The sequence below is a fragment of the Neovison vison genome, chromosome 1 (assembly GCF_020171115.1).
Source record: "Neovison vison isolate M4711 chromosome 1, ASM_NN_V1, whole genome shotgun sequence".
In the NCBI taxonomy this organism is placed as follows: Eukaryota; Metazoa; Chordata; class Mammalia; order Carnivora; family Mustelidae; genus Neogale; species Neogale vison.
Window position 1 is genome coordinate 50,011,113 of NC_058091.1, and position 21,808 is coordinate 50,032,920.

A 21,808-nucleotide genomic window follows, 5' to 3' on the forward strand; every position below is an offset into this window, starting at 1 on the left:
TAGTTAGTGAAAAAAAATTTAATTATAATATGCCTGAAAACTATGCTATGACAGACATACAGAAGATGTTCTGGAAGCATAGAGGATGAACATCTGGCTGTTTGCTAAGAGAGGTACATAGAGTTTTACAAAGAAGCAATAGATAACTGGTGTCTTGAAAACTTCATGGGAATTGGTCTGCTTTTGAGATGAAGTTTCCAGAAAGAGGGACCAGCATGTGCAAAAAATGAAAGAAAGGCATATTTGGAAAACTAATTCCATATAAAAGGAGTTTAGAGTGATTGTGGTCCAGTGGATTAAGTTGAGTGTAGACAGGTTGAAGGAAGCAGATTATGAGGAATTTCACATGTCCTACTAAGGATTGTCCAGGAGTTCATAAAGTATCATTGATGGGTTTTAAGCAGTTGAATGAAATGATCTGATCTGTTAGCAGTGTGCATTTCCCATCATAAGAGAACATTTTGGAAAGGGTCCCAATGGTCTTGTTCAGCTAATCAATTTCCAGGGCTTAATATGGTATCTAAAATATGGTAGATTCTCTATGAATGTCTATAAGACACTAAATAAATGAATCAATCAATTAATGAAGGAACTAAGCTAGTTAGAAACAAATCTAATGAGATTTACTTTAAAACATAAAACTGTAAAGCAACGGGCACCTGGGTGGCTCAGTGGGTTAAGCCTCTCTCTGCCTTCAGCTCAGGTCATGATCTCAGGGTCCTGGGATCGAGCCCCGAGTCAGACTCTCTGGCTCAGCAGGGAGCCTGCTTCCTCCTCTGTCTCTGCCTGCCTCTCTGCCTGCTTGTGATCTCTCTCTCTCTCTCTCTCTCTCTCTCTGTCAAATAAATAAATAAATAAATAAATAATAAAATCTTAAAAAAAAAAAACAACAACAACTTAAAGCAAGAAAAGGGGTGGTTCGTGAGGTAGATGAAATAAAATTGTTCAGGGATACCTGGGTGGCTCAGTCAGTTAAGTGTCTGACTTTAAATTTTGGCTCAGGTCATGATCTCAGGATTGTGAGATTGAACCTGCATCAGGCCCAGTGCTGGGCACGGATCCTGCTTAAGACTCTTTCACTTCCTCACCCCCATTCTGTACTCTCTCTCTAAAAAATAGGGGCACCTCCTAGGTAGCTCAGTCCATTAAGCCTCCAACTCTTGATTTCAGCTCAGGTCAGGATCTCAGGATCCTGGGACTGAGCTACACATCAGGCTCCATGCTCACTGGGGGAGTCTGCTTGAGGATTCTCTCTCTCCCTCTCCTTTGCCCTTCCCCTCACCCCCACTTGTGTAAGCACTCTCTCTCTCTCAAATAAATAAATCTTTTTTAACAACCTCAAATAAATTAATTAAAATAAAGTTGTGCAAACATAAATAATCATGAATCTGGGAATCTAGTACCTAGTGGATCATATTTCTATTTTCTTTACTTTTTTGAATGTTTGATATTTTTCCATGATAAAGAAGTTTTAAAAAACTGATCCTGAGCTAAGGCAACTTGATTTCCAGACTTCAAATGTTAATGTGTTGAAGCATAAATATTTCAGTTAAAAAGAACTAAGCTTTCAAAGAATGATAATATATATTTGTAACTTAAAAAAAACTGAAAAGAAAAATCTTAAATACTGTAAAAATGTTTGGAGTTTTAATGTAATTCTTGACTCTGTGTTTGTAAGCTTTCATACTCATTATGGTTAGAGAATTTCTTAACTGAAACCTCTTTATAGCTTATATTATAAAACTGAAACTAATCTGTTAGAAATTCATAGTTAATTTTTTGTATGAAATTGTACCTTTATTCCAAAAAGGGTTGTGAAAGAAATGCTTTCACATTAATCTATATCACACTCAACTGATTTCACAAAAATTTTTGTTGTTAATTTTGCAGTTACTGAAAATAAGTTGATGGAATTTATTCCTGCTAGTATTTATAAAATATATACATTTACTACTAAAAGCATTTGGGTTAAAACACAGAAAAATATAGTCTAGTCTACATGTATAAGTATATCATTGTTTCTATTTCGAGAATGTGAATTCATTATATTAAATTTGAACGGTATGTATAGCCACCGATTCCTATCTTTCACAGTCTATTCAATAAATTGAGGTATTCCTGCTGAATAAAATCAGGTTTTAATAACTGACAATTTCTGGAGACTGGCTAGTCTATCGCTGAAAACTTTTTTCTTCCAGATGCAACTTTTGCAGCGGGGGTGCAGTTTCAGCAACTCCATATTAGCTGTCACATCTACAATCAGTCTCTGGTGAGCTGGGCATCTATCTCCATGCACTATACTGAAGTACACAATAATGAGGGTCAGACTGCAAGATGGTTTAAATGATGGTTCTTCAGCTGATGCACATAGAAAAAGTAAGCATGCTACAAAGAGGATACCATAGAAGTAGGAATGGCATGTGGAAACAAGGGACAGATATTAAAGGTTGACTTTTAGTCCTTATATCAACTTGTATAATTTTTTTCAGGAAAAAGAAACATGGTTTCGGGTGCCTAGGAGGCTCAGTTTGTTAAGCAACTGCCTTCGGCTCAGGTCATGATTCTGGAGTCCCAGGATAGAGACTCACATTGAGGGGAGGGGTATCCTTGCTCAGCAGGGAATCTGCTTCTTCCTTTGACCCTCCCTGCTCTCACGCTGTCTTTCTCTCTCAAATAAATAAAATCTTTAAAAAAAAATGAAAAAAAGAAACACAGTTTATTTTTCTTTTTAACATTTACAAGGAAAGTTTCTATCCAAATAGTCTCAATAATGAAAAGGAAAAAAATAAAAAACCACATGAGAAACTGGCTGATTAAAAGGAAAATGACCTTGGTAATTATTACCTTGATAGAAGAATGCTAGGTTAATAGGCATTAGGAAAAAATATATATGTTATTATTGTGCCATGGAAATTTATCATTGTGAATTCATCAAAGATTCCTTTAAAAAAATTTTTTTTAGGCATGATGCGACCTGACTGCAAATGAAGTAAGTCTCCCATACTAAATATCTCAAAGAGGTTAAGTTAAGCAATATGTGATATGATCACAGAGTGGTTTGAGAATATAAGTTATCTTTAGCCACTATCAGATTGGAAAACTTTACAAATCTGAGTCTGAAAGATGCATCAATTTACCCAAAGAGTAACTTCTAAAAAATCAGTAACTCCTCTAACTCAGCAAAATCTAGTATCTAAAGAGGTCACATTTATCCTGACTTTGGCAAAAACGCTGAAATAAAAATTTAGTAATTTAAAAATACAAATACACACTTCACAAACAGAAAATGCCTGTTACTTAGCACCTGATTTCTTTTCTTATGGAAATGTAGAGGAAGGCTTTTCTTCTACCTTTTTACACAAGTTGTGTAAATTATTTCTCTAGTCTCTTGTGTAAGTAATCAGGAGAGCTGAAAATAAAATATTTTGATGTGTGACAGTCTCAACTATAACAAGAATAGATCCTCTTTATATTTTTAGAGCTCTTAGGATATATGCACATTACTTACATATCTTAATAGGTTTGGTTCACCATTGGAAACTGAAGTTTCAGTGATGGAAGAGAAAGAAAATTTTAGAGAGACACTGAAAAAAACTGAAAATGTGGGGATATCGGGGAAAGATGGAAATCTTACACATTCACTTACCAAAAAAACCCAAAATACTGAATGACAAAAATAAACATGAATTATAATCTATGCATATCAGAGAGGTAAGGATGTCAAGACATTTAAAAAGGCAATATATTTCTTCTTTCTCATATGATATGACTTACTCAATATTCTTAAGAAAAATGTTCCCTAATTATGTTCAGTGAGATCACTTCTGATAACTGCTAAGAGAAAAATAACACATATGTGCTTACGAGGAGATTCCATTTAAAGTCTATATTAGTTTTTCTATAACTCATTGTCATCTGGCCAGTTTTGATGAGCATTAAAAAAATCTACTGTAACCATTTCATCTGTACCCATATTTTTATGTGCTCAAACATAAGCATGAAAACTATGAATGCAATGGGATTCGTAGGTGTAATCTCAAAATCAAATTACAAACTTTTCTTAAATTTTGAACACACACATCTCAGTTGAAAGGATCTACTTGTTATCATTATTTTGAATTTTATAATTGTATAATAGAATGTATTCTTTGGGTTAATCACTATTTCAACATAAGTAAGTATACCCATCAAAGAGAATAAAATAACAGAAGCATAAGTTAAGGAGATCTTTACCAAGTATAGCTACACAAGAAGAAAAATAAAAGCAGTTTGCAAGTAAGGTGGTATATTTAGACAGGCCTTTCTGTAGGAATTCAGAAAATGGGAACACTTTTTTATTACAACGTCAATTTAAATCTAAACTGGCTTCATTCTCAATTTTGAGTTGGATATTACTTTCATACACATCTTACTCTCATAGTTGAGTCTCAGACTTGTGGGCATCTATCAGTCAAATCTTACTCTTTAAACAACCATTCTCCTTCTTCACCAACAGTGTCTACTTTGTGTCCTTGATTCTGAGTATCATTATTATGTAAAGATTGATTCCTCACTAACTTATTATATAAACCTCCCTCCCCTTTCCTTTTCATTAATAAAATCATTTTTCTTCTTTAGGGTTTTCAACGTTTATCAGTTCAGGTGTATGTAAAGGCAAGTGACTAGTTAACTCTTGTCCTCAAATCCCATCTTTAAATCACTGATAATTGTATGCCTCATCTGAGACACCATTACTAGCAACTTGCAAAGCCTCTGCATCTCTTCCCCAATCTACCTTCTCTTTTCTACTGTTTTGTGTTCAGTTCAGCCCACTCTTGATCCATCAGACATCTGCATATGATAGAACATGCCTACAGACTTCTCCTTTAAGTTTCCTCCCATCTGGAACAGCTTTTTCTACTTTATCCACTGTGCTGCTCCAAATCTTGTGGGAATACGTTCTAAAATTGCTTTTCTTCTTTAATCTTTATAATTGTACTGTTAACTCATGAATTGATGTTAAAAATATAAATAAGTCCATGAAATTATGATTTTTTTGTGGAAACTAAGACTTAAATACAAAAAAAAATCTAAGCTACTAGGATTATTTAATTTGGAAGAAAAAAAAGTTGAGTTGTAAATTACTAATAACATTCAAGTAAGTAAGAAATTATACAATTGTTGGTAACTAGCTAATCTTTGTTACAGATTAAAGGGAATTGTGCTCTAATGTAAGTAAAAAGGTTTTTCTGTGAGATTTAAGGGAGACAATACAAATTGTTAAATAACAGGTTGGTGTACTAAAGTTGGTTATCTTTATTCTTTCTGCAGCAGCCAAACAGTATATCTGCTTGCATGTTTCAGATTTGATATACATTTAAGCTTTGTGAAGGAAGAAGAATGTCTGTGTAGAGACAAAGTCAAATAGGCATGGACAGAAACTACAATATTGGGGAGCAAACCAGAAGGAAGAGTGGGGTGTGTTAAACAAGACTCTTGATAGTTGTATTTTGTTGTTAGGGCAGAGGAGTATTTTTTAAAAAGGTTTTTTTTTTAAGAACAGTGATTTCCAATTTTCCATTTCTACACTTTAGAGGATATAAAGTTTTGCTTTAAAAAATAAAAAAATATCAAAATAAAAACAAGACAATTATAGTTTTAAAAGTTGTATTTGCAGTGTTTTTTGGTTTTTTGTTTTTTGTTTGTTTGTTTGTTTGTTTTTGTAGTTATATCTTATTTCATCATCCTGGTGGAGAGAAACCAGATTTCATAAATGTAGCTGGATCTTTTCATTTATAAATATTATTCCATGTTGTTTCAGGAAGGACTTAAATGGCAGTATTTGATTATTTCATTAGAATAATAGCTTATCAGGATCAAGACAAACTTTTTCAGTGTTAACCTTGTTTCATGTGATGCCAAGTGAAAAGAAGTAAATTTTACAGAAACTTTTACATTTCAAGAAAAGTCTGTAATTCTCCTAAGAAAACTATATTATATAAAAATATTTGTTGTTAGCTTTCAAACCTTCAATGTTTTTGTTAGCCTTCTTATATAAAAGGCATGGAAATCTTTTAAAATTGATTTTAATTTTGAAGACCATGAAAAAGTTAAAATAATCCAACAAAAAGGGGTGTACACGGAATCTGAGCTATGCTTATACGTGAAAGAGTTAATACTGAGAAAAGAGCTACAAGTGCCATGGCCTTGGGAACTAAAATATAGGCTTCAAGGTAAGATTTCCTTTTTACTCAATATGTCAGACTTTCTGCATACATATGCACAGCAAATGCCTTAATATAAACCTTAAAGTTAATTGATGATGCCAGAATCCAGAAATGTATTTCATGTTTAAAGAAATTAAAACATTATAAGGGAGTATTTTGTTACATTTGAAGGGCTTAGAAAAATTCAATTTAACATCTATTGTTACAAAACAAATAGTTTATTTGGTTGAAGAGAAGTTTTAATTTTTAGCCAGTAATCTACATTTTCTTATGGCAGACTTATAGTAATAAATTAATGTAAAGGCAAGGTTATAACTATCTTCAAATTAGGTCTTTGAAAAAGAAGAAACTCTAAACATTGTCAAAGCTTAGTCAAAATGACTAGAGCATTATATTAATTCAGAAAACTCAGAAGGGAATTTTTCCTTAATTTTTTAGCAGCTAAGTACTGGTAGCAACTTTGGAAAAGTTTTCGTGGCTTCTAAATAAAAAGCATACATGAGATAATCATACTAGTTTTTCATGTTTACATAACACTCACAAGACATATATGGAAAACTTTACCCAGAGTAATTTTACATTCCATATCATAATTTGGTTTATTTTCCTTTGCAAGGATAAAACATCTATTAGTAAGAATCGGACTAATACAAATATTTCAAAACCACTAGATTATTACTATAATTTTTAGTTTCTAAAATCTGTTTATATGAAGAACATCATGATAATGTAAAATATCACAATTATTTAAAGACTATAAGACGTTTTTAAAAGTTAAATTAGAAAGTATCAGTTATAGAAATAAAGAGAATTGCAAAAAGGCATATTAAATGTCTGCCTTTCAAGTCTAACTATCTAGAAGCAAGCTACTTACCTATAATAGATAGAATGGAATTAATGTCTTCAAAAATGCAAATATTTTCAGTATTTGAAGGATAGCCATTTCAATAAATAACAGTACTCTGATAACCAGGCTGCAATAGGACAAGTCATGGTAACTTCTCTTTTTTATTTGTTCTAAAAAGCAATTTTTACATCCTGTCATTCCAAAGAAATTTAGGCTCCCCCCCCCAGTCTTTTTTTTTTCTTTTTCCACACATGTAGGTTGATTTCTGGATATTTTGTATAGGGCATCACACGGATGCAGTCTTGCAGTGCAATCCAAGGCAGTTGCAGCAAGTATTTCTCACTAGTAATGTAAGGAGCTAGGAGGGAACAAGGCTTGAGGAAACAATCTAGAAAGCCAGAATCCAGCTTCTAGGTCCTTTACCCACAAATAACCTTTTTAGACCAGATACATAAAACGCAGTTTATTATCTGAAATTTTAAAGGAGAATCTTTTGTTAAATGTTAACAAAGAACGACTATCCTAATTCCTTTTAAACTGCAATCCTTTAAAAAAATCAACTATCAGGTCTTTTTGAAAAGTGCTTAAATCATCTGGAGATAAATATCACTTGGCGTCCTTGTTTTCTAACAAATGGCTTTTTCCATTGTTTCCATTAATTTCACCCATATTCGTTCTTTAAAAAACAAGGCCCTTACCCTCATCAGCAAAACACAGATGTATGATTTAGCATATAAAACCGGTAATTACATACTAATTTACGAAAGATTAATTTTTTTCTCTTTTCGTCAGTTTTCAAGAAGTCTTCCCGTGATTAACTGTAAACAAGAATGGTTTACACCTCAAATTAGAAGCCATTAATTAGCATGACGAAGTCAACTGTAAGATACACAGATAATTTAAATTATTTAATCACTAATCACCTTGGCTAAACTGTAGTATACTCTTTCAGTATCCTTCGGTGGGTTATTGATCTGTCAGTAAATTACCTCCAGATCGGTTAGAGATAAATATTAGCGTTCTTTTCTTTCTCTCAGGCTTACATTATTCCTTCTTGTAAACACTTAAAAAAGCTTTAAGGTTCTTTAATCCCAAATCCCTAATTAGCCAACACTAGCCTTTTTGTAACCAAGAAAAAGAGTATCTGAAGTACAGATCAGGAGTTCGCTTTGCCCATACAACAATAAAGAAACATTTTTAAATGTAAAATGCTTAAGGCAATGGCAATAATAAAAGATATATGCAGAGGTGGCTTCAGCAAATAACGGGCTTGCAAACGCCAAGTGCTTAACAAAAAGAGCCGAACCTCTATTGCAATATACGGCACTCCAATAAATTACACAACACTTTGCATAGGCTGCAGAAATAACGCAGGACAAGACTTACACAGATGCCAATCCGCAGCATTTATACACATGCACATGGCAAGAGACAGAAACCAAACACTATCATTCAACTCGGGCCGGGTAGCGCGATCCCGAGTTTGCCAGGCGCGAGAGGGCTCTCTGCGTGTGTGTCTGTGTGCGCGCGTGAGAGTGAGACCCATCCTCGGGGCATTTCCCCTCTTTGGGCAGTTTTGCTTCATTTGTTTCCCATTTCTGCTACATAGAAACTAACTTCCATCTCAGCCCCAGCCAGCGCCGCTGAATAGAGCCTGTGCTGCGGCTTCGTGTGCGTCAGATCCCTCCGCGGAGCCATCCCCGGCCCCCTCCCTCCCGCGGTCGGCCTCCACAGAGAAAGCGCCTTTCAGCCAACCGGCGGCTCCGGCTCCGACATCTTCTCCCGACTGGAAATAAATAAATAAATCGCACCTTTGGCCGTGGAGGAGGGGGCAGGGGTCTCGCCACAGTGGGTGTGGGGGCCCTGGAGCGCGGGGTCGGAGGCACTCCTTTTTTGCGCCGGGGGGCGGGGGCGCGGGCCGAGGACGGGGCCAAGCCCGGGCCGCGAAGGCGGCGGACTCCTTTCTGCGGCGGAGGGATCCGCGGCGGAGGCGGCGGCCGTAGCCGCTGCCTGAGAGTTGTTGTTTCCTCCTCCTCCTCCTCCGCCTCCGCCGCCGTTGCTTGAATGGTGGAGCCGAGGCTGGGCTCGTGAACACACAGTGACAGCTATAGGGCAGGCGGCGGCACCATCCCCGCTTCCCCTCGGCGGCGGGGTGTCCCGCCGACGGCCCTGAAGTGACCCATAAACATGTCTTGTGAGAGGAAAGGCCTCTCGGAGCTGCGATCGGGTAAGTCGGGGGGCTGCTGGGGCCGCTGGCACCGGGCGATTCCGCCCGCGGTCCCCCGCCCCCCGCCGCCCGGCCGCTAAGCCTGTGTGTCTCCCCGTCCCCCTCTCCCGCGCAGAGCTCTACTTCCTCATCGCCCGGTTCCTGGAAGATGGACCCTGTCAGCAGGCGGCTCAGGTACGGCGGCGCGCGGCGCGGGCCGAGCCGGCGCTCGCCGCTCGCGGGCGTGGGGGAGGGCGGCGGCGGCGGCGGCGGCGGGGCTGCGGCCCGGGGCGCGGGGCTCAGCTCTCCCCCCTTTGTTGTTGCAGGTGCTGATCCGCGGGGTGGCCGAGAAGGAGGTAAGGGCGGCGGCGGCCCAGCGCGTCTCGCCGCCGCGCGGCCGTCCCTGGGCCACGCCGCCGCCACCGCCGCCGCTGGGGCGCGGGGCGCGGGGCTCGGGGTCCCCGCTGGGGCGCGGGGCGGGCGGGGGAGGGGAGCAGGCGGGCCGGGGCTGGGGGCCGGGCTCACGGGGCGTCCTTTCCCCGCAGTTGCTGCCCCGCCGCACCGACTGGACCGGGAAGGAGCATCCCAGGACCTACCAGAATCTGGTGAGACATTCACGTCGCGGAGCAAAGAAACTTTTCCCCGAGTCGAATAAAAATTGAATTTCCCGCAATTTTTTACAGAGACAAAAACTTGGCCCCAGAACGTGAAAGCTCCAAAGGCCACGGGGAGGGTTGGGAGTCCGGCGCGGGGGCTTCGGGGGGCAGTGGTCGGGGGGACCCGCACCCCGAGGCCGCAGGGGCTGCCGACAATTTATTTGTGATATTTTGTTAATGTGCTAGAAATAAAGATACGTCATGAGTGTTGTGCAGTGCAAGGCCGGAGGAGGAGGGGCCGGCGCGCGCGTCCGTGCGGGCGCGGGGGCGCGCGCGAGGCGGCGGCAGCGGGAGCGGCGCGAGGAAGGAGGGCGCGCTTGCTCGCTCGCTTGCTCGCTCAGCACGCGCGGTCGGCTCGGCTTTCTCCTGCCCCACACAATAGCTGGTGACTAACTGCTCCGAAGTGGCATTAGCATTTCACAAGCAGGCTATTCAGCCACGGCGGAACCGTAGCAAGGCGTTATTTTTTTTCTCTTTCGATTCTTTTGCTTTTCTTAAATTTAGAGCTTTACGTTTTTTGTTTGAGGGGTTCAGCTGTATGATGGTAGTTGGCCAGAGGCTCATCTTGCTTTTACCAAAACACATTCGCAGAAGTGTAAAAGCCTGTAACACTCTAAAAGCCAGAAGTTTAACAGACTTTTTCTAATTTTGCTAATTCTCTTGTTATTATGCTGCTGCTTCAGTTAAAAACTGTTACTGGAGGCCACTGAAAAGTTTTGGTTTTTACCCTTTTATTTATTGTGGTGCGGAACCGGGCAAGTAAAAGTTTTTCAGTTTATATTGGAATATATTGTGTTTAATAGCTTGAAAAATACCTGATTCTTAATTTTGTGGGTTTTCAAAGTGACTATGTGTAGTAATGTCTAAGAATTGTCTTCTGGAAGTGGACGTATTAGTGGACTGGGAAAGTAACGTATTTGTATTCGGTACTTATTATTTTCCATAATCTTGTCTCCCAGATTGATTTGGGTTGTTTGTATGAATGCGTGTGTTGGGCAGTTAGAGCAGTGGCCCGGCCAGGGGACGGGGGAAGGGGGTAGGGGTGAGGGGTGGGGAGCGGGAAGCGCTTAATCTGTGCGGTGCAGCTGATTCGGAACTGATGTTTTGAGGTAGTTTTAACAACCTTCTTCATGAAGGCTTGTGAAACGATTGGGAAGTCCGGCTACTTGAGAATTGAATGTCGTCTGTGAGGTGAAGGCATGACATGATTTTGATGGCTTTTGTTTCGTTTGGATATAGAACCTCTAACTTTCGGTCTAAGTCTTTTATGATTTAATGTGGGTTGTTAAGTGCTCACAGATGTTGATTGAAATAAGGGAACCAGGTTTAGGAAATCCAGTGGAAACTTAACGGTGTTTGTTTCTAACTTTGTTAGTTTTCAAGTAGTAATTAGCCTAGTTTCATTTAATACTTTGCTATAATGAATGGAGTTTGAAATAAACTCTTAAGATTCAGTACCTGCAATGTTTTGTTGGGGGTGGTAAATATTTGACAGAATCCTTAAGTGGATTCAGTGTCTTCCTTTTTATTTGAAAAAATGATAGAGATTATAATATTCCGTTTTTAAGAATTGGACAGATTTTATAAAACTTTTTTGCATTTCCTTTTACAAAACTCATCTTTGCATCTCATAAAAACCCACAAAACCCCGTCATTGAAGATTGCTGTGTTTTCTTACCTTGGAAACTCTTAGTAATATATTTTTAAAATGAAGCCACTAATGGTGTCTTGTCAAATTATGGGAATGTCTGATGTTTGTAGGACTATCATTTTGTTTTCTCTAGTAAAAACAGGGGTGCTAGTGTTTATTTTTAATTTGGGGGGGTGGTTTCTCATCTCTCAGATAATAAAATAAATTCATATTCCCTGTCTATATCAGACTTAGGAAAATAAGTAGTGTCTTCATTAGTATTGTTAAGTTTTCAAAAGCCATCTATTTTGCATGGAAGTGGATTTTCTTGCTTGGAGCGTTTTCACCTTTTTACCGGAATAGTCATGTTGGCAATACTCCTTAGACAGTTAAGAATTCTCAATAAAGTTTAGAGTTCTCTAGTTCATTTTATCTTTTTATTCATTTAGCAAGTTAGTCAGCCTGTGTCTACTGGATACAAAACATATTTTGGAGTACTTTTATATCCACCAAACTCTATATCTAGGTGTGGGTATTTGGCTTAAGTTTGACTTTTTGAGAATCAGCCCTAACACATTTTGGAACACTAGGTATCTGAGCACATTTTCGTTTGATAGTAGGATCATAAAATTTTATTTCTAGGTGAGCACATGCAAAATCTCTCGTATAGTGTTAATTAGTTCTTAAGACCTAAAAAATTGTCTTAATTAGTTCTTAAGACCTAAAAAAACATTTAAGTTGCTTTCAGTTGAATATGAATTTACTTAATAATTGATTTTAAGTTTGTTTTGATGAGTTAAATAAAATAATAATTATTGTTTGTGGTTTCAGTAATGTCTACCTGTTCTTGGAAATTTGTTGCTACATTAACTGATAAATTGAATAATACTTTAAATGGAATAATTTATGTGTCAGATTGACATTTTTAGGAAATCACAAATTACAGCTGTTTAGGATGGTGTATAATATTTGTACTTGGGAGGTTAAAAACAAGCATAGATCAGTATCTGGATTCAGCCTACAAATAAAATCACAGTGACTGAGTTTTGATCAAGAGGAATGTAGAGTTTTAAGAGTAGTTTTATTAAAGGTTTACAGATAAAAAGATGTACTTCTTTGAAGTGTGATTGATAGAGTTATGATAAAACATGATTGTATTACCATCTAAAGATTTAAAACATTTTTAAACAGTGAATGGAATTTAATAGGAAGTTGAATTTTTTTTGTCTCTTTTGGTGTATATTTAATTAGATTTTACATTTTTAAATATAAGTTGATTTCAAAGCAAGAGGGCATATTATAAGCTTTCATCAGAATTGTAATTTTTTAAATGGAGCCATGTATTGTGGCTAACTTTTTGTAGAACAGGAAAACTCAACTAATTTTTTGACCAAAGAGAAAGTTTTGTTATTTATTTGTTTGAGTAGTGAAATTAGTTGGTTTATTAAGTTTTGCTGTCTGGTTGTCACCTTAATTTGTGGTGATTGCATGCTTATGAGGCAGAATTTTTAAGCATTTTTACTAAATTCAGAATTTTGATTACATTTCTTGCTTACAGGGCTTTTTTTTTTTGAATTGGGTTCATGTTTTGCTAATCTGTTAAGATGATATAATTCTTATTTTAATTTTTAATTTTTGTAGTGGTATTTGCTTTTTGTAAAGTTATTCTACTTAATAAAAATCTATTCAAGTGAAAAGAGGGGAATCAGGAGATAAGGATTGTGATTTTTAGCCCTGCCAACAGTTAGCTTGTGGGTTACTTCAAGTCATGGGATTTCTCTGGGTCTCAGTTACCTCATTTGTAAAATAAGTGAATTAAAATTTTTCTAATCTGAAAATCTGATTTTGAACTAGAAATAGGGATAAATTGTCTCTAAAACTCAGGTCTTTCATTTTGTTTTTGATTATCCAAAACACAAAAAAGTAGATAGGGAGAAAACATGCAAATTAGAAAATTGTATGCTGTTCTTAGGTTGTAATATCGTATCTTTTTAGAAGTAGATGCATGTTTTGGGGACACTGTAGACTACCTCTTTATTCTTTAATTAGTATGTTTCTCTCCATGGTTTATGTACCAGTTTTCATAAATTATTGCTGGTCTTAAATTCAGAAAAAAAGAACATTGTATAGGATATACTTAAGTATATATCTTAAGTGTGCATGTATTGAGAGTATACTGATTAATGGAAAGTTAGGGAAAAAGTTTTAAGAGAAAAATAAGTTTTTGAATGAGGTATTGCTGTCTTATATTAAAGATAGATAATATGGTGTTTTTAAAACCTAACCGATAAAATTTTGAGACTGGGGGGGTGACAAATGTGCGTAGAATGTGTGTAGAATTCATTTCCTTTTTTAATAGAATATCAGTAAAATGGTAAGCTTGGCTTGGTAGTCTCCAAGGTAGGGCTTTAATATCTCATAATCCTTACAATGAACAATACAAGAACAACATTATGTGTTAGGAAAATGGTACATGCTGAAGGGCTGAACTGGGTAAAGCGTCTTTTCTTATCCATGCAGTTGTTCTACTGGTATGTGCCATTATTTTAAGAAGTTTGAAGCATTTACAAAGATTTTTAAATGGAATAAATACCTGTTAAATTCTTTGTACTCCTCAGTAATTGTAAAGTTCTTGAACATAAGGGGGAGTTGGATTATCCCATCAACAACTACACAGTGGTATTTTACATGACTGTTGAGGCAGTATAGTACTGCAGGAGTCTGTTAGCCCAGTCTGTAAATTGGGCTAATGGCCCCTATTTTGTAGGATTCTGCGAGTGATAACTAGCACAAATGAAGTACTATGTAAGGGTTTGTGTTTGCTATTATTAGAACTTTAGTCATGGTAGTAAAGTTTCCAGTTATAGCTTTATTAATGCGTGAAGGTTTAAGAAAAACAGTTTTATTTCAGAAACAAGTGTGCGTAATTTTCTGAACATAGCAGCTACAGCGTAAAAAAGACTGCCTTAAGCCTTCAGAAGTTACTGATAGTATAATTTTGTTATAGGTCCAAGGATGAAATAAGTAAGCCTAAGATATAAAGAAAAATATATAATAAATACCAAAAATAAATAATTTTTAAAGCATTGTAGGTAGAATTCTAGAAAAAAATTGGTGGTCTATATAGTGGTTCTGTGACTGTTTTGTGGACTAATTAACATTAAGAAATGTTTGGATGGTTGAAATATCCAAGATTAGAGAATACATAAAGCTTTTGTATCTCTTGGTAATCAGATGACATTTAGGAATATGTGAATGGAGCTTGGCTCTTGCTTCTGTCTCCTTCTGTTCAGAGATTTGTATAACTTTAAACTCCTCATGATAGTTTGTGTTTTTGAAATTGTCAGGAGATGTTTTGTCTTGTTAGTCTGGCTTAAAGATGTATATTTTAAACAGCTTAATACAGACTTTTTGAATTAATCTTTAAATGAGCACTAGGTTAAATAAATCCTGTGAATCCCATTTTTTTAATCCACTCAATTTCTTTGTCAGACTGTGAGTTTTTGGTTTTTTTAATCTAGAAACTTCTTCTCTAGTCTTCTGAAGTCATTTTTCTTTTTCCCAAATTTTGTAGTTATCTATCATGTCACTACAGAATTGTAACAAGTAAAATTGTATCCTAGACAACTTGTTCTGGACAAGAAATACTGGTTCATATTGTATAAATTTCTGAATTGACAGAAAAGTATTGTAATATTAAGCAAAATGGAAATTAAGAGAGTACTAAGTGTAATCATTTTAATGAACTTTAATTGAATTCAAGAAAGTCAGGCATTAAAAATGAGAGTATTTTTCTTTTCTGGGTTTTTTTTTTTCATTTTGAGTATTTTTTTTTAAGATATTTAAGTGGGTTTTGTAATTACATCTAAAAGTAATAAAGGCTATAATATAATAGGAACCAAGTTTAACATTTTAGAGCTAAATTTAAAATGTGTAAAGGTGATCAATTTTTATTTTGTGAGAGGACATCTTAGGAGTACAGTTAGGAGTAATTTGTGAAAATTAATAATTATGGAATGAATAAATATATGTTACTGAGTATATGGAATATAGAAGATTGTTAAGTATTTTATAATAGATTGGAGAAAATGGTAATACTTCTTTTCCGTATGGAATTTGAGAATTCAGTGTGCTAAAATATCAAAGTTATATTATAGAAGAGTGAAATATGTGAGAACCTTTGGTCACTATAGAAAAGGCAGTCATCATGCCTTACATACCCAGATGCAGCCTGTTTGAGCTCAGGGATTATAGATTAGGAAAAGGGTGGTTGGAGAATTTTTTGATACTAAGAAAATGTAGTTAGCAACATAATCTAATGCATGTTCTTAAGTTAAAATTAAATTGTAAAAGGAATGAGATTTGTCGTGTAAAGCTTAGGTTATTTGTGGTAGCATGGATAATAGCAGCCTACTATCAAGAAAGCACATAAAGAATCATGTATTTTAGACTCCAGATGGCCTGTGGTCATGGTGGCATGACCCATTTGGTCTCTATCAGGGACAGAGAACAGGCACATAGTCTCTTGGGAGAGGTTATGATATAAATGTAAGAAATATTTAGCTTGTGTCATTTGATTGTGGTTTAGATTTTGGGTGAGGAAATAAATTGTAAGCAACTCAGAGAAATACACATTTTTAAAAAATTATTTTTATTAATATATAATGTACTATTTGCTCCAGGGGTACAGGTCTGTGAATCATCAGGCTTATATACTTCATACCACTCACCATGTCACATACGAAATACACATTTTTTAAAACAACTTCACTGCCATTGTATGTGTGGTATTAGTTATTTTGAGTGTACTGTTTGAAACCGAAACATTACTAAAAATGAAACTGGTCATTATCTTAAGAGTATTTATATTGGCATTTTAAGAATAAACAGTTTAAGAATTTTCCATCTTTAAATCGATAGACAGATTTTGCCAACAATCTATTTGAATTTTTTATTTTAGTAAATAATGTTTTGAAGAGGATTTCTTACTGCACAAATTTTGCTTAGAAAATATGACTTGGGGGCGCCTGGGTGGCTCAGTGGGTTAAAGCCTCTGCTTTCAGCTCTGGTCGTGATCCCAGGGTCCTTGGATCGAGCCCCACATCAGGCTCTCTGCTCAGCAGGGAGCCTGCTTCCTCCTCTCTCTCTGCCTGCCTCTCTGCCTACTTGTGATCTCTGTCTGTCAAATAAATAAATAAAATCTTTAAAAAAAAAAGAAAAGAAAAGAAAATATGACTTGGTTTAAAAAACAAAACTTCAAAATTTGTTGTTTTAAAAAGTTAAATTTTGTTATTTTGTAGTGTTTTAAATTAATTTTTATAGAGTATCTTTTGTGGTTTGTGGAAACCTGAATTCTGGATAGAGGTTTTGGTTTTTGTTTTTTAAGATTTTATTTATTTATTTGAGAGTGAGCGAGGAGAGAGCACGAGCCTAGAGGAGGGGAGGGGTAGAGGGAGAGGGTGAAGCAGGCCCTGTGCTGAGCGTGGGAACCTCACCCCTAGCTGAAGACAGACGTTTAACCCACTGAGCCACCCAGATGCTGCTTTTTTTTTGGGGGGGGGGTAGCAAAATATAGTCAGATTGTAATGAATAAAATCTGGAAGAGCACTGTGGATATTCTTTAAAAGACACATTTGTTTTGATAATTGATAATACTTGCCCATTTACTATCTAAATGAATTCTTAGGTGGTTGACTAAATTGTGAATAGACGACAGTCTTTCAAGCATGTTTGTTGAAAATTAAGAGTAAATAGACCACCAAGATTAATTTTGACATTTAATAAGATTCTATATTAATTTTATTATTTTTCTAATTAAAGGGAAATCTTAGACACATAAGAGTCCTTCTGAGAATAGTTACACAGATTAGAGGTTTTTTACTTGAAAAATGGTTATGTAGGTCCTGTTAAGAGTGTAATTATAAGACCTGTGTGATAGTGGGGTAGGGACTGAAGTTTTGAGAAGGAAGTTAAAATGTAATGAGAATAACAGTAACCTTGGAATCAGGACACCTGGGCTTGAATATTAATTTCTCCTACTTTCTAAATGTATGACTTTGGAAAAACTGTAACCTTTGGACTTCAGTTTTCTTTACCTGTGAAATGGGGAAAACTCAAACTTACTTGCTTGTGAGGATAAATTTTGAGACTGCTTAGCACAAAGTAAAGTATTCTGTAATTTTTCTATGTGGAAAACTATTAAAGTTTTTAAAAAATGCTCAGAAAATGTAAACTTGCTTTTAAAGATTGTAGATGTAATTTTAACATTTACTTTGTAACAATGATAAGAGACTTAAAATTACAGGTTGAAAGTTTTGAGAATTTGAGATCTGGTTTTTAAAATAGGCTTAGAAATGACTAATAACAAAAAAGGTTTTTGAAATTTGTGGTTTTGTTTATACATTAGGATAGTTGTAAAAATAATTGTATTCCAGGGGCACCTGGGTGGCTCACTGGGTTAAAGCCTCTGCCTTTGGCTCAGGTCATGATCCCAGGGTCCTGGGATCAAGCCCCGCATCGGGCCCTCTGCTCAGCGGGGGGAGCCTGCTTCCCTTCCTCTCTCTCTCTGCCAGCCTCTCTGTCTACTTGTGATCTCTGTCAAGTAAATAAATAAAATAATAATAATAATAATAATAATTGTATTCCATTTAGCTGACTTTTTAGAACTCAGAACTGTAGTGGAGAGAAGTAACTAGCCTTTCAGATCTGAACAAATTAGAGAAAACAGATATGAAAAACTGATATTTTTAGAACCAATCAGGTGTTCAGGACGTAGTAGTATCAGATATTTGGTGGATCTTATTTTCATAGGAACTTCTTAGTTATATGCTAAAAGGACTGGCATTTCTAGATCGCACAGGTAAATCAAGTAGTTTAATGAGTTACGTTGCTCTAACCTCATTTGGAATGGTCTTTAAGATTTCCAAAATGTTTTTTCCCTGTGTAGGTCTAGAAAGATTTTCAACATGAAAGAACAACATGTAGTGTGTAATATGGAGTATAATTAAAGTGACAGCTGGGACGCCTGGGTGGCTCAGTGGGTTAAAGCCTCTGCCTTTGGCTCAGGTCATGATCCCCGGGTCTTGGGATCGAGCCCCACATCGGGCTCTCTGCTCCATGGGCAGCCTGCTTCCTCCTCTCTTTCTCTGCCTAGTTGTGATCTCTGTCTGTCAAATAATAAATAAAATCCTTTAAAAAAAAAAGTGACAGCCAACTCCTATGTCACTTACTATGAGTACCCCCCAAGGTGTTGACTTCTTGGCAGTCTCAGTCTTATAGAATAGGATATTGAGTAGTAGAGTAAATGTTTTCCCCTGCATTCAGCAAGTTTAAACCTAGACTGTTTGACTTGAGAGCTCTCAAACTACTGACCTTTTCTTTAAAAATTGAGTAGGAGTTCTTAATTACAGGATGTCTGGTGGAATGCAGTGGCTTCCAGATTTTTTATATTTTTCCCCCCACTGATAAAATTTACCTTCTAACAATAATTTACATTGACAATGGCAAATTTTTCTTGGACGGGAAGAACCACTGTTTATATGAAGTAGCAAAGCAAGCAGAAGCAGATTGTTTTAACTGAAGATGCAGGAAAGTAAACTACTCAAAGATTGCACTCAGTCTTTTCTTGTTCCTTTCTTGCTGTAATTCACATTTTCAGAAGAGGATCCTGTTGTTCAAATTGTAATTGATAATTCTAGAAATGTTTTTTATCAGCCTGAGAAAATAGTGATACAGGTTTATGATTTGGACCAAGATGGAGAAGGCATGAACAGAGTCATGTCTTTCACAGAATTCTGTTACCCCTGCTACTGGAAATATTGATAGAGCCAATTGTTTAGATAGGAATGGTAAACTATGGTTGTTGCAGGTAAATTGTGTAGGAAACTTTTTTTTAAGGCCCTGAAGCTAAAGTTACTACGTTTTTAAGGAGTTGGTAAAAGTATGTATGTACGACAGATAGTTGTCTCTAAGAGGCCTAAAATACTTACCATAGAAAATGTCTGCTGACCTCTGCAATAGATATCATAACCTATTTACAAAGAAATACCTATAATTCAGGTTTTAACCTTAACCATTAATTATGGACAGTTAACCCAAAGACAATTGTACAGTTAACCCAAAGACAATTGTTACCATATCAAGAGATTCTTAAAAGGGATTGGAGGTGGGGGTGGGGGTATGAGAAATTTAGCAAAGCTCTGACTGACTAACCCCCTGGTGTAGGAGTGAATCTCCATGGGATCGCATCAGAATTTGCATCCATAAAACAGGCTCATGTATCTTGAATGGGAGAGAAGAGGAAATGTTTATGAAAATTTAAAAACTGGAGCACAACTGATAAATGTGCATTATTCTTATTTTTTAAGAATAATCAAATTTTGTGGTATTAATCCTTTGATTGTTGAATCTGTTTAAACCTTACTTCTAACTTTGAGTTTAAAATTTTAATCTTAGAAATACTGAGAAAGGTAGGGTTGATCATACTGATTTCCTTTAGCCATCGTGGGAGAGACTATTTAGGGTTGTCACACTATTACTGTAGTTTAATTTTCTATCCTTAGCTATTTTACCTTTAGGTATCCTTTACCTGTATTGTGCTTTTGTGCAGTTTGTTTAGTAGTGAAAATGAACTTTAGAATGTTCCTTTTTCTGTCTCAGTTTAATGTCTTTGTTGAAAACTTTTCAAAGTATTTCTTTTTTAGCTTCAATATTGAAATAGATATATATACATATAAATGTATATATTTAAGGCAATAGGTACTATGGGCAGTGTGAATGAGGACTGGAGTTACATATACTGTCTTGGTTTGACTCCTACCTCCACCATCCACTAAATGTGTGTGATCTTAGGAACCTTGTTTTATTTTACTGCACAATAATTTATTAATGGAAATAATAGTAGTAGTTCAGATCTCTTAGGATTGTTAAAATAATGAGCTGAACTTTTATATTATAACTTACAACACAACTTAGCATTTAGAGTGCAGTCAGTATATGTTAGCTATGATAGTGTTAAGATTTATCAGGGTTAACTTTATAATAATTTGGTCATACTTTTTATGTGTTGAATATCTTAAGAAATTTAAAGCACCACTGGTCATGGAAAGTAATCAGTATATTAGAATCGAGGATGTTGTTTTGTTTTTTCCAAGTAATAGTGTACAACAATTATCGAGAATACAAATACAGATGTTTTGGATAAGGGGCTTTATTACAATATCACTTCTGACTTCCCTTGTAATTTTCATTTCCTTTTGTTATTTATTAGTATAAACAAATGAAAGTCCATTGAAACTAAAAATCTTAAGTGAATATTAAAGATATGGTATTCTTACTGCTTTGGAAATTAAAGATTATACATGTATAGCCATAAATGAACCATTTTAATCTTTTTTGAACCATTTCATTTTCTTAAAATTTTTGTTGTTACCTTTTATTGACCATAGTGATGTGGATAATATTCATTAAGAATAGTTAAGATAATATAGATAGATATAGATGATATCTATATGAATAGATAATATTCATTAAGAATAGTGTTTTAAAAGGTAGCAAAAGAAAGTCTTCATCAGTGTTTTTTGTTATTGTTGTTGTTGTTATTAAAAGTGTGTATTGAATGGATGGGTGGGTAGGTGAGTGTGTATATATGAATGTGTGTATGTGATGCAGCTGGGACCAAAAGAACACCTGGTTCTTACTAGTTAATGGTGACGTTAAGAAGAAAAGCATTAAATTTTTAAAAACATGGTTCTTACTCTCTTCTAGTTAATGGTGAAGTTAAGAAGAAAAGCATCAAATTATTAAACTTTCAGATGTATAATCATAAACTGGTACATGTTACGGAAAAGTCACCAAGGGCATGCAGCCAAGATAATACACTTAGACTGGTAAAGTAAAAGGAAAAGGTGGTTACACTGGAAGGAAGATCTGAAGCACAATAAAAGAGTTGTTTGGGCAAGGAGATGTGGGGAAAGGTAGAGAGTGTACCGCATGGGAAAAGCCTGACAGAGAGTGCAGGTAAAGAACCTGAAGGCAGGCCAGGATGTCTAAATATGAAAAGTAGGGGCTAGAGCATGTAGGGTTGGGAATGTGCCATATGGAGCAAAGTACAAGTGGACTATACATGCCTTTCAGGATTTGTAGACCATGTTAAGGAATTGGATGGCCAAAGAGCAAGGAAAGTCTCTGAAGTGTTTTACGTAGGGATGACTTCACTGGATAAAGGTTTTAGAAAGGGCATTATGATTGGAATATAGAGAACAG

The 21,808-nt window shown here is 36.1% G+C and overlaps 1 protein-coding gene across 4 annotated transcripts in view; it reads left to right on the forward strand.

The window, feature by feature from the left end:
- The first annotated feature begins 9,088 nt into the window (after positions 1 to 9,088).
- LOC122905214 (pleckstrin homology domain interacting protein) overlaps positions 9,089 to 21,808 on the forward strand; it is a 134,521-nt gene continuing 121,801 nt past the window's right edge. For 3 of the 4 annotated variants that reach the window (XM_044246892.1, XM_044246881.1, XM_044246900.1), the window contains exons 1-4: positions 9,089 to 9,280; positions 9,396 to 9,454; positions 9,586 to 9,615; positions 9,805 to 9,864. In XM_044246892.1, the coding sequence (XP_044102827.1) occupies positions 9,241 to 9,280; positions 9,396 to 9,454; positions 9,586 to 9,615; positions 9,805 to 9,864 (189 nt within the window). In that variant the 5' untranslated portion in view covers positions 9,089 to 9,240. The remainder of the gene's footprint in view (positions 9,281 to 9,395; positions 9,455 to 9,585; positions 9,616 to 9,804; positions 9,865 to 21,808) is intronic. The other variant, XM_044246874.1, reaches the window with a different exon arrangement.